The sequence below is a fragment of the Salmo salar genome, chromosome 09, assembly GCF_965601325.2.
Source record: "Salmo salar chromosome 09, fSalSal1, whole genome shotgun sequence".
NCBI lineage: Eukaryota > Metazoa > Chordata > Actinopteri > Salmoniformes > Salmonidae > Salmo > Salmo salar.
In genome coordinates this window covers 126,881,812-126,893,817 of record NC_138299.1, presented here as the reverse complement: position 1 = coordinate 126,893,817, position 12,006 = coordinate 126,881,812, and the positions used below count along the sequence as shown (strand labels likewise).

The 12,006-nt window shown below is 41.8% G+C and overlaps 1 protein-coding gene across 1 annotated transcript; it reads right to left on the bottom strand.

Moving 5' to 3' along the window:
• Positions 1-359: 359 nt before the first annotated feature.
• On the bottom strand, positions 360-3,449 carry dmac2 (distal membrane arm assembly component 2). Its single transcript, XM_014213940.3, has 6 exons — positions 2,926-3,449; positions 2,618-2,808; positions 2,211-2,291; positions 1,882-2,021; positions 1,248-1,410; positions 360-885 (listed from the first exon to the last, which is right to left on the bottom strand). Exons 1-6 carry the CDS (start codon positions 2,953-2,955, stop codon positions 732-734), a joined length of 759 nt encoding a protein of 252 aa, XP_014069415.2. The 5' UTR covers positions 2,956-3,449; the 3' UTR covers positions 360-731.
• Between the last annotated feature and the right edge of the window lie 8,557 nt (positions 3,450-12,006).

Below are 12,006 nucleotides of genomic sequence, written 5' to 3'. Positions count from 1 at the left end.
ATCTGATTATTATGACTCAATATAGTGTTATGTACCTGCAGAAATAGTTCAAGCATGAGGTCATGGCAGCAATGTTTTGAACAGTATGATTGCAACAGTATATAAGATAGTTAATACATCATTACTTCAGTCTACAAAATATGTTCATTTCTCCATTTTCCTCTTGAATCGTTATTCCTCCTATTCAACAGCAGCTTTGAGGTCTCCTCTCCTCAGTCTCACAAAGGATTATGGGATTTACATCCCTCATAGTTAATAAGATTCCCACCAGTTTAAACCGCTAACCATGACTCGTCTATTTGGTTTTCTGTGTCTGCTTCATAAATGTCTGTATTGATCCAGATGTACAACAGGAGGCATACTTTACAAATATTTATTTAATCACCCATAAAACACATAATAATAATCCATACCATCATCATATATACATTTTCTGAAGCAAATATTTTTTGATTGATAATTTTGATAGCTTAAGGACGACAATGTTGCTCACAAGTAAGTAAAACACTTGTCTGTTAATTGATCATTTTTTAAATCAGTGAGGCTCTACATCACACACTAAATGGGCATCCCTCCCTGCCTGCTTGTCTGTGTGAGTGTTAGTTAAAGAAACAAAGAGAGAGCGAATAAGAGCATTTGTCACCATGCCCGACTTTGATTGTGTCTCTCCACTTCTCTAGTCAGTCTTTGACGTCCAGCCTCAGCCAGGGCCTTTATCTGTGTCTGGGCGTCTAGCCATCTGTCTGTGTGTGGCTGTAGATCAGGCTGTGGTCGTACCCGACAGCAGTAACATGGCAGTGAGGAAGCATCTCCTCCAGCAGGATGGCGATCAGCCCAGGATTCTGGAGTCTGGGGAGGGAGGACACGTCCAGCCGTCGCAGACCCCTGATACACAAGAGGAAGAGAAGGGATGTTTGTATCAATTTGTGAAGTTATGGAGTCCATTGACCCCTATATATACACACATATGCAAATATATCTAAGGTAAGTGCCATGAGGAAATGCATGGACATTTTAGTGATGCTGTCTCTTTCTCAATTAATCTTCACATGATTCCTTGTGTCCTCTCTCCTCACCTTCTTCTCAAAACGCATTGGAGGAGAAGGTCCAAAGGGAGGGACTTTGGATATTTTTCCTCCAATACATTTTAAGGACGAAGCAAGGAGATTGTCTTTTCTTGGTTCCTCACGTACTAATTGATAAAATGCCTCTGTCTTTGTCATTTCCTCCCGTGTTGGTCAGTGTACCTCAGCTTCTGCAGTGCGGCCAGGCCCCCCACAGAGATTCGGGGACAGTTCGAAATGTCCAGCACCTCCAGGGTGTCCTGGAAGATATGGAGGCGCGACAGGAACCAGTCATCCACCTCAGCGCAGCCACTCACAGAGAGAGTACGCAGCCCCCGCTGTTTCACTGTGAAAGAGTAGAGAAAAAGGAGTGATATTTTACAGCATTGAGCAGTGGTTCCCAACCTTTTCCGTTTCGGGGATCACCAAATCACGGCCAAAAGTTCGAGAAACACCATCCAGAGTAGCAAAACTTTTTAACAAAATTCTGGCAGTCAAATTTAGAGTACATTTGATCAGTGACTAACAGATTAAAGGCCCATTATTATTTGTATAAACAATATGCATTGTGAAAAATAATGTAAAATTGCATATAATACAATAGTCCCAACTGTTATTTATTGTTGAAAAAATAATTTTAAAAACCCTGCGGAAAACAGGTTGAAAACCACTGGCACAGAATACATACATAAAAATACATATCAACCACAATGCTAAGTTACCCATTAATATTTAGGAAGGGTAACTTGCTTATTGATCCTGCAATGTGAAACGAATAAAAATCCCCACCCCTTGGACATGAATAAAGTGTTAGTACCCAGGTTTTCCAGGCCTGTGTAGTTAATGAGTGTGTTGCTGACATCCACTTCCTCTATGGAGGTGTCCCGGTGGTTCATGAAGTCCCAATTGAACTTCCCTCTTCTGTCTGATCGGAACCACTCTGACTGCCCTGCAAACCTGGAGGGTCAAAAGACTAGTTATCACTAACAAGTGAATGACACAGTGATCAGCAAATACAACAACAACAAAAAACATCCAAATGCATGACAAAAAAACCTCACTGAAAGGACATCAATATTCACCAACACGTCAAAAAGGGGGCATGCACAGGCAGTTACGGGCAGCCCAGGATGGCGTACCAGTTACCTGAATCCTCCCTTCAGGCTAAGGATGTAATAAGCAGCTGCAATGTTGTCCCCATAGTTTTGCTGGGTGTAACCATAGAAACTGTGAGGGGAAAGAGACAAGGGTTGGGCTGAGAGCAATGTTTATGGAGTTGGGACAGCCGGTTCCAATTCACTCCCTACACATTCGCCTTAGCCTATAACCCTTCATTGCATGAAGATCTAAAAGGGTCTGGAAAGCATAAGCGGTGTTGGAGCGTCCACCATTTTGCTTACCAACGCCTTATAGATGGTGCATTGAAGAGTAAGGGCCAAGGGGGAGGGAATGATTTGAGACCAGATGATAACATGCGCATTAATTTTAGACCGTGGCATGCTGATAGAAATGCATGTAGCTAGAATAAATCGGTGTTTTCCTGTTACACATACAAATTCTTCTGTCGTATTCCTCGGTTCTTGAACCAGGAGCTCCAGCTGAGGATAGTCTCAATGTCATGGAAACGCTGGCTCAGGAAAAGGAGGAGCCTGGACTGTAGTGAGGGCGGAGCCACAGGGATAGAGCTCCGGTAACGCGCCGCGGCGGCCAAGAGGGTCACCTGCCTACAGCTTCGCCGCATCAACTGACAAGACAGATACACAGAACATGCACAATGACAAAGGAGAGGAAATCTACTAGCCATGCGAATATGCGGTAACTATAAACCCAAGAGTTGTGAGAGGAGTGCTTGAGTTTGCACCTCCACTCTTGTCCATGTGTGATGTTGCATTGTTTGGATTTTGACTTCATAGACCAGTTCATCACTCCTGTTCTTGGAGGGCCCCCATGTATGTGTAGACTTTTGCACTCCAACAAATCACTGTTGATTTGATTAGTTAGTTACTTTCAGCTCGCAACGGCCCACACGAGTACCAAACATATCACTTGATCCCCAAAGGTTTATCACATGTTTTATTGATAATCTAGAAAAATGTGATAGGTAGCACCCTTTTAAAAGGTCCACCACTGATTTGTCTTTTACTCTATAAAACAAAATTTGAGCAGGCAGAAGTGAGAAGACAATTTACCTGGAGTCATAACTATGTGCCATGTGTTGAGCCAGAGCGCTTGGTGGTGGTTGTCCTTGCTTTAACCTGCTATTTGTAATTCTGCTAAAATATGTATGCTCATTGTACTTATGTATTTGTACTTATATGTATTTTATCATGTAGGTGTTGCAGAATATTTCCTGTCACAAAAATATTAGTATAGAAAATATTGCACTGAGACATCACTGTCGAGATACTCTCACCGTTATGTTATCCCTCCACCTTTTGCGATAGCGTGTATATTCTGGACGCTGAACCCAGAGATTACATTCAATTTAAAAATATTGGCTACACTAATGCAAAATACCGGTTTTAATTGGTATTTATTAGCGTCAGCGACGTGAGAAGCGAAGGATAAACGTACCATTAAGGGAGCAGCCATGTTGTTAACCTACTACGGGCAGTGGTTTGGGACAAACTTGGCGCTTTTGCGTTCTATTTACCTTGTAGATATCTCTCAAAACGCAGGGGGGCGCTCGAAGAAGTCTCACAAAAAGGAAAGTACCAGAAAAAAAATTATGAAGCGCAACATAGGTGATTTCACCAAATTATACGCTGTACAACCTTTGCATTCAAGAAGCTACTGTAATTTGACGCCAAGGAATGTCGTTTAGGACTTTCCATAATAAATTAAGATTTATACTCCATCACAGTTGTTGTTTGGCAATAGCACTAGACATTGTGTGAATCTGTTTCTTCTCTACCCTTTCCTGTCAATGTCGGCTAACTAGACCACAGCCAAAATAACTTGGAGAATGACAGTAGGGTAAGCTATTATTAACTGTCTGAGATCAGGTCAGTCCTTCTACATTCATTTTAGGACCTGGAAATTGGTGGATCGTTTAATCATTTGGTGGTGCAGGACTGCAGGTGGTGTGTTGAGTGAATGATTTGATAAAGTATGACTAGGGAATACAGGCAACATGGAGAATTGAGAGTTGTACTAACTGAAAGAGAGTGATCGAATAGCCTATGTAAGAATGTAAAAGTGAGGCAACATCTCCCCTGTCCATTTATTCCACAATCCCATTCTCCCAATGGCTTCTCCCTCATCTCCCATCATCTACATTTCCACATACGTTGCAGGTATAGGAGAAAAACAGGTCTGACAGATGTGCAGACGGCTCGATACATGGAAGAAAAACCAAACATCCCCTTCGTCTCTCCTCGTCTCTTCTCCCAGGGTCCACTGGGTCAGTGCCAGACCAACAGACGGCTCTCACTTGCAACTAGCAAATAAGTTTAGCCTCGCTGGTGATTTACTCCAGTGAGTGAGTGAGTGAGAGTGAGAGAGTGAGATTCACTAACTAACTATTGGGGGTATACATAAGGCATTCATAATACCTTCATGAGACCATGAACCCTTGTAGTATCATTCATAACAATCTTCATATTCAAAACCCCTTATGAATGTTGTTGAATAATGTGTCGTGAAGGTTGTTATGAATGATACAGCAACACCTGTAAAGTTGTTATGACTGGTTTCATGAATGTGTAATGTATACCCCCCTATAAAGTAAGGTATTACCCAGATGACTTAGAAAAGCATCAGATTCATTGAGAGACAAGGCATTGTCAGTTGAATGTGATCTAAAGTCCATCATGGAGGATAACGTGTGAATGGTTTACTAATAAATGAATTCATGACTAGATGGTCGGGTTGTTGGAATGGAACTACTGTAGCAGATGGCCCAGGAGGAAGTTGTTACAGGTTTTGGTTTTTCCATTTATGTTTTGAGGTTGGACTTTAGCATGTATAGCTCGTTAGCACATATGGCGCACCGATTGGTGTCACCTCGTTAGTCAGTATGTGTTACACCTGTGCTGGTTGCTGTCTGCTGGCACGTGATATTTAAGAGTGCTGGCTGAGTGCTCCAGTTGTCTTGAGAGATGTGTAGGGTCAACACCTTTAGTAGCTCTCCCTATTTGATTTCTAGAAAAACATTTCTTTGTCTGATTTCGTTTTGCTCCTGTCTTTAAGTTTGGTGTGTTTATTTTATTTTCCTCTTGGGCAAATTTACCGGCTGCTCATGGTGGGTGTCTTTTAGGTTCCAGTTGTTGTTGCTAGTCAACTGTCAGTGAACACCCCCATGAGTGTCTTTCAGAACCACTCCTAAAAAACCCACCTGTTTCGTTTTGGTTGTTTTCAGTGACTCTTTGTTAGGTCCCCCTTCTGTTTAAGCGATGTTTTGGGTTTCTTGCTGGGGAACGTAACAAGGTGGTATAGAGAGTATAGATCTCAGGGAGTAGTCTAGCCTCTGTGAATGTCTGGACATATCTACAGACTATAGACAGACGGTGTAGAGCCCTCAAATTCAAATCTGGACCTCAAAGCCAATTTAACTGTTTTTTTTTTCATTCATCCCCTCAAATATGGGATAGATTTAGAGCTGGGACACTAGTTGTGTGCAATGAATTATCAGGTAGAACAAAAAAACAGCAGTAGTCCTGACCTCGTAGGGTAAGATTTTAACACCCCTGGTGTTGACACTCAGTCTTCACACACAGTTTGTCTATGGTGTGTGTAGTGTATTCGAGGTTTAAAAAAAAAAATCTGACTTGACTTGCAACAAAAGAATGTATCAACTAGAGGTCGACCGATTAATCGTAATGGCTGATTAATTAGGGCCGATTTCAAGTTTTCATAACAATCGGTAAACGATTTTTCCGATATTTTTTTGGTATTATTATTTTTTTACACCTTTATTTAACTAGGCAAGTCAGTTAAGAACACATTTTTATTTTCAATGACGGCCTAGGAATGGTGGGTTAACTGCCTTGTTCAGGGGCAGAATGACAGATTTTTACCTTGTCAGCTCGGGGATTCGTTTTTGCAACCTTCCGGTTACTAGTCCAACGCTCTAACCACCTGCCTTACATTGCACTCCACGAGGAGCCTGCGTGGCAGGCTGACTACCTGTTACGCGAGGGCAGCAAGAAGCCAAAGTAAGTTGCTAGCTAGCATTAAACTTATCTTATAAAAAAACAATTAATCTTAACATAATCACTAGTTAACTACAAATGGTTGATGATATTACTAGTTTATCTAGCGTGTGCTGCGTTGCATATAATCGATGCGGTGTCTGTTAATTTCTCATCAAATCACAGCCTACTTTGACAAACGGGTGATGATTTAACAAGCGCATTTGCGAAAAAAGCACTGTCGTTGCACCAATGTACCTAACCATAAACATCAATGCCTTTCTTTAAAACCAATACACAAGTATATATTTTTAAACCTGCACATTTAGTTAATATTGCCTGCTAACATGAATTTCTTATAACTAGGGAAATTGTGTCACTTCTCTTGCGTTCCGTGCAAGCAGTCAGGGTATATGCAGCAGTTTGGGCCGCCTGGCTCATTGCGGACTGTGTGAAGTCCATTTATTCCTAACAAAGGCTGTAATTAATTTGCCAGAATTGTACATAATTATGACATAACATTGAAGGTTGTGCAATGTAACAGCAATATTTAGACTTAGGGTTGCCACCCGTTAGATAAAATACGGAACGGTTCCGTATTTCACTGAAAGAATAAACGTTTTGTTTTCGAAATGATAGTTTCTGGATTCGACCATTTTAATGACCAAAGGCTCGTATTTCTGTGTGTTATTATTTTATAATTAAGTCTATGATTTGATAGAGCAGTCTGACTGAGCGATGGTTGGCACCAGCAGGCTCGTAAGCATTCATTCAAACAGCACTTGCGTGCGTTTGCCAGCAGCTCTTCGCAATGCTTCAAGCATTGCGCTGTTTATGACTTCAAGCCTATCAACTCCCGAGATTAGGCTGGTGTAACCGATGTGAAATAGCTAGCTAGTTAGCGGGGTGCGCGCTAATAGCGTTTCAAACGTCACTCGCTCTGAGACTTGGAGTAGTTGTTCCCCTTGCTCTGCATGGGTAACGCTGCTTCGAGGGTGGCTGTTGTCGATGTGTTCCTGGTTCGAGCCCAGGTAGGAGCGAGGAGAGGGACGGAAGCTATACTGTTACACTGGCAATACTAAAGTGCCTATAAGAACATCTAATAGTCAAAGGTATATGAAATACAAATCGTACAGAGAGAAATAGTCCTATAATTCCTATAATAACTACAACCTAAAACTTCTTACCTGGGAATATTGAAGACTCATGTTAAAAGGAACCACCAGCTTTCACATGTTCTCATGTTCTGAGCAAAGAACTTAAACGTTAGCTTTCTTACATGGCACATATTGCACTTTTACTTTCTTCTCCAACACTTTGCTTTTGCATTATTTAAACTAAATTGAACATGTTTCATTATTTATTTGAGGCTAAATTGATTTTATTGATGTATTACATTAAGTTAAAATAAGTGTTCATTCAGTATTGTTGTAATTCTCATTATAAAAAAAAACGTCCGATTAATCGGTATCGGCCTTTTTTTGGTCCTCCAATAATTGGTATCGGCATCGGTGTTGAAAAATCATAATCGGTCGACCTCTAGTATCAACCCCTACAAAAATGTCCATTATTCATAATACACACAATAATTCACATTTACTGATGCTGCAAGATAATTTTCCTGCTGTGAGAAACTGTTCACATTAAGATTCTACACCTGTAGTACATAACAAACTATGTTGCAAGGTCTATATAATATCCCTTAATGGTGTTATTTTGTGATACACATTAATATTCATTTGAAATTGTATAACATCAAAGGCATTTCCTATAGAAATTCAGCCAGCTCTATTGTTAAAGACGTTCTCCGGTACACTTGTATGCTTTTGAGTCAGTAGTTCTGAAAGTAGCGCTCACGAGCCAAAAGTGTTCCCCGAAAATGGCATAATGCGTCACATTTGTGCAGATATGTGCACCACGTTGTTGCTCTCTCTCTCTCTGCTGTGTCCACTGAGCCGTTGAGCCCGCCCTGCAACCTCATTCGATAGTGCTGGGCAGGCCTCTTGCTAACTGTCACTCAAATTCTAGGGGCTGAAGCTCATTGGCTAGAACTCAAATTGCTAGGGGGCTGGCCCACGTGGGGAGAATGTAGGGAAAATACATTTCTAAATGGCTGCCCGTGAGGTGTGTTCTTTTAAACCTCCCATAAGGTCACAGGGAGGCTGTACATGTAAATCACAGCTTGAAAGATTGATAGCGCGTGAGCCGCAATAATAGTTCAGTCATGTGCATCCACTTAACTCCTTCCGTTGGAGGACCCAGAGTACCGACTGGCCGCATAGAGGGGATAGGATTCACACGTTATTAATGCTGCTGACGCATAAATAGCACATGATGTTGATGTGTGGAGATAGTCACTGCAACGTGTGTTGCCAAGGATACCAGGAGAAGCTCTTCAGATTTTGATCCAGTGCCTACTGTTAATGCATTTTTTTCTTTAATTGGTTTGGACTGTATTTTCAATGTGTGTCTATCGCTCCTTTTACTGCAAATTTTAGCCCGTTTCGGTTAAATAATAGTTTACGTTAACCCACAGGTGATGACGCTGCTGAGGATAGCTTCACCTTTAAAAGGCCTAAACAATGAGCAATTATCTGGTTGGCTGCGTCTCCAAAGTCCCTCTCAGCATGTCTGCTGTTACTCTGACAGTTGACTAAATGGAACCAACTCTTATCCAGTTAGTTTTGTCGTCCATAGCAGAGTTGGGGTTTATTTTGTTTTCAATTCAGTCAATTAAAAGAGTGAATAGAAATGAAATGAATGACGTGAAAATTGGCCATAGCATACACGCACACACACCTAGTCCTACAGTTAAATGTTTCAATTCCGTACAAACAAGATGTGTGGGTATCTCATACGGAGCGCTCAGTCCCACAGTTCTGTATACTAGCGCCGTTGCCTCGGCTTGGTGTCTTGCTGAACAACGCTACTATCGAGATTGGAGAGGACAGCTGTAATTACCACAGTGAGGCATGCTAATGACTGCACGATGCTGAGCCAGTCTACCGTTTAACCCAATGAAATTACTTCATTAACTCCACAGCTGTCTGCCACTCAAAATGGCCTACTGTAGCTTGTTGACAAAAATAGCAAAATACTGTAGACTTCACTATAATTGAATAGTCTCCATAAGAGCACTTCACAGTTGAATTTGTGAAAGGGAATGGAACTGCACGCTGTCCTGTTTTGCGGATCCGCACACACACACACACACACACACACCACCCCTTAAAAACCCACCATCTGAATTCTTCTGATGTGCGGCCCTGAGAGCCGAGTGTGAACTGTAATGAGAGCAAGGTTAGAGATACAACTCCACAGGAACAGCACAGCAGAGACACAAACTCTGTAGATACAAGTTCCCTCGAGCCTATAACTCCTCTCTGATCATCCAGGCCGTCTCTGAGCGAGACGAGATGTCAGGGATTCCACTAGGGAACTATTTGAAAGTAGCGTTGCATAGCATAACGTTGGATGAATAATGCATTGGAGATAAAAGGCGACTTGGTGCTATGATATGGATATAGGTCATTGTGTGATGCTACGGTTTATGGGTCTGCACATTTAAGCATCCGTCATGCCCATTGTGTGTGTAAAAGGTTCAATGACTTCTGACACTGATAAAGCTTTGTTCCAGTTGATACTAAGGGGATCAGACTCTAAGTGGTATCAGGTGGTTTGGTTGGTGTGGTTTCATGCTTTCAGTTCAGTTTATTTGACTTTGCTAAAACAAAGAAACAGAGCTTTTAATTGCTTAATTTACACAAAGGCATTCTGTACATTACTGCTATTAAAGGTCCTCAATGATGTCACCATTGCACTTGATTCTAAGAAATGCTATTTTTATTGACTTAGCCAAAGCTTTTGATACAATTGACCATTCCATTCTTGTGGGCCGGCTAAGGAGTATTGGTGTCTCTGAGGGGTCTTTGGCCTGGTTTGCTAACCTACTCTCTCAAAGAGTGCCTGTCACCAAGGCTGTACCCCAAGGCTTGATCCTAGGCCCCATGCTCTTCTCAATTTACATCAACAACATAGCTCAGGCAGTAGGAAGCTCTCTCATACATTTATATGCAGATGGTACAGTCTTGTACTCAGCTGGCCCCTCCCTGGATTTTGTGTTAAATGCTCTACAACAAAGCTTTCTTAGTGTCCAATAAGCTTTCTCTACCCTTAACCTTGTCCTGAACACCTCCAAAACAAAGGTCATGTGGTTTGGTAAGAAGAATGCCCCTCTTCCCACAGGTGTTATTACCACCTCTGAGGGTTTAGAGCTTGAGGTAGTCACCTCATACAAGTACTTTGGCAGTATGGCTAGAAGGTACACTGTCCTTCTCTCAGCACATATCAAAGCTGCAGGCTAAAGTTAAATCTAGACTTGGTTTCCTCTATCGTAATCACTCCTCTTTCACTGTCCTTCTCTTAGCACATTTTTTTAACTTTAATTTTATTAATTTATTTAACCCTTATTTTACCAGTTAAGAACAAATTCTTATTTACAATGATGGCCTACCGGGGAACAGTGGGTTAACTACCTTGTTTAGGGGCAGAACGACAGATTTTTACCTTGTCAGCTCAGGGATTCGATCCAGCAACCTTTCGGTGACAGGCCCAACGCTCTAACCACTAAGCTACCTGCCGCCCCAATATCAAAGTTGCAGGCTAAAGTAAAATCTAGACTTGGTTTCCTCTATCGTAATCGCTTCTCTTTCACCTCAGCTGCCAAACTAACCCTGATTCAGATGACCATCCTACCCATGCTAGACTACGGAGACATAATTTATAGATCGGCAGGTAAGGGTGCTCTCGAGCGGCTAGATGTTCTTTACCATTCGGCCATCAGATTTGCCACCAATGCTCCTTATAGGACACATCACTGCACTCTATACTCTTCTGTAAACTGGTCATCTCTGTATACCCGTTGCAAGACCCACTGGTTGATACTTATTTATAAAACCCTCTTAGGCCTCACCCCCCCCATCTGAGATATCTACTGCAGCCCTCATCCTCCTCATACAACACCTGTTCTGCCAGTCACATTCTGTTAAAGTTCCCCAAAGCACACACATCCCTGGGTCGCTCCTCTTTTCAGTTTGCTGCAGCTAGCGACTGGAACAAGCTGCAACAAACACTCAAACTGAACAGTTTTATCTCAATCTCTTCATTCAAAGACTCAATCATGGACACTCTTACTGACAGTTGTGGCTGCTTTGTGTGATGTATTGTTGTCTCTACCTTCTTGCCCTTTGTGCTGTTGTCTGTGCCCAATAATGTTTGTACCATGTTTTGTGCTGCTACCATGTGTTGCTGCTGCCATGTTGTGTTGCTACCATGTTGTTGCCATGTTGTGTTGCTACCATGCTGTGTTGTCATGTGTTGCTGCCTTGCTATGTTGTTGTCTTAGGTCTCTCTTCATGTAGTGTTGTGGTGTATCTTTTGTTGTGATGTGTTTTGTCCTATATTTTAATTTAATTTATTTTTAATTCTAATCCCATCCCCCGTCCCCGCAGGAGGCCTTTTGGTAGGCCGTCATTGTAAATAAGAAGTTGTTCTTAACTGACTTGCCTTGTTAAATAAATAAAAATAAAATATTCACTTGCGTTACTTCCTGTCCCACACTCTCTCCCTCTGCCCTTTATTCGTTTCAAATCTCTCTCAATCTATTCTTCCATCTTTCGTTCCCCCATTTCCGATATAGCTTTTCTTTCTCTCTCTACTTTTCCCACAACAAGCCCTAAGTGTTAAGGATGTGTACGGGAGGCGAAGTCAGGTGCAGGAGAGCTGAGTAAATTTAACAGGCGCACTTTTAT

Excerpts from the sequence above, each read along its gene's own strand:
- dmac2 (XM_014213940.3), bottom strand. The coding sequence starts at position 2,955 with ATGCAACATCACACATGGACAAGAGTGGAG. Across the intron at positions 2,292-2,617 it reads GGAATACGACAGAAGAATTT|TTTCTATGGTTACACCCAGC; the intron begins GTATGTGTAACA and ends TTCCCCTCACAG. Across the intron at positions 886-1,247 it reads GCCGCACTGCAGAAGCTGAG|GGGTCTGCGACGGCTGGACG; the intron begins GTACACTGACCA and ends CTTGTGTATCAG.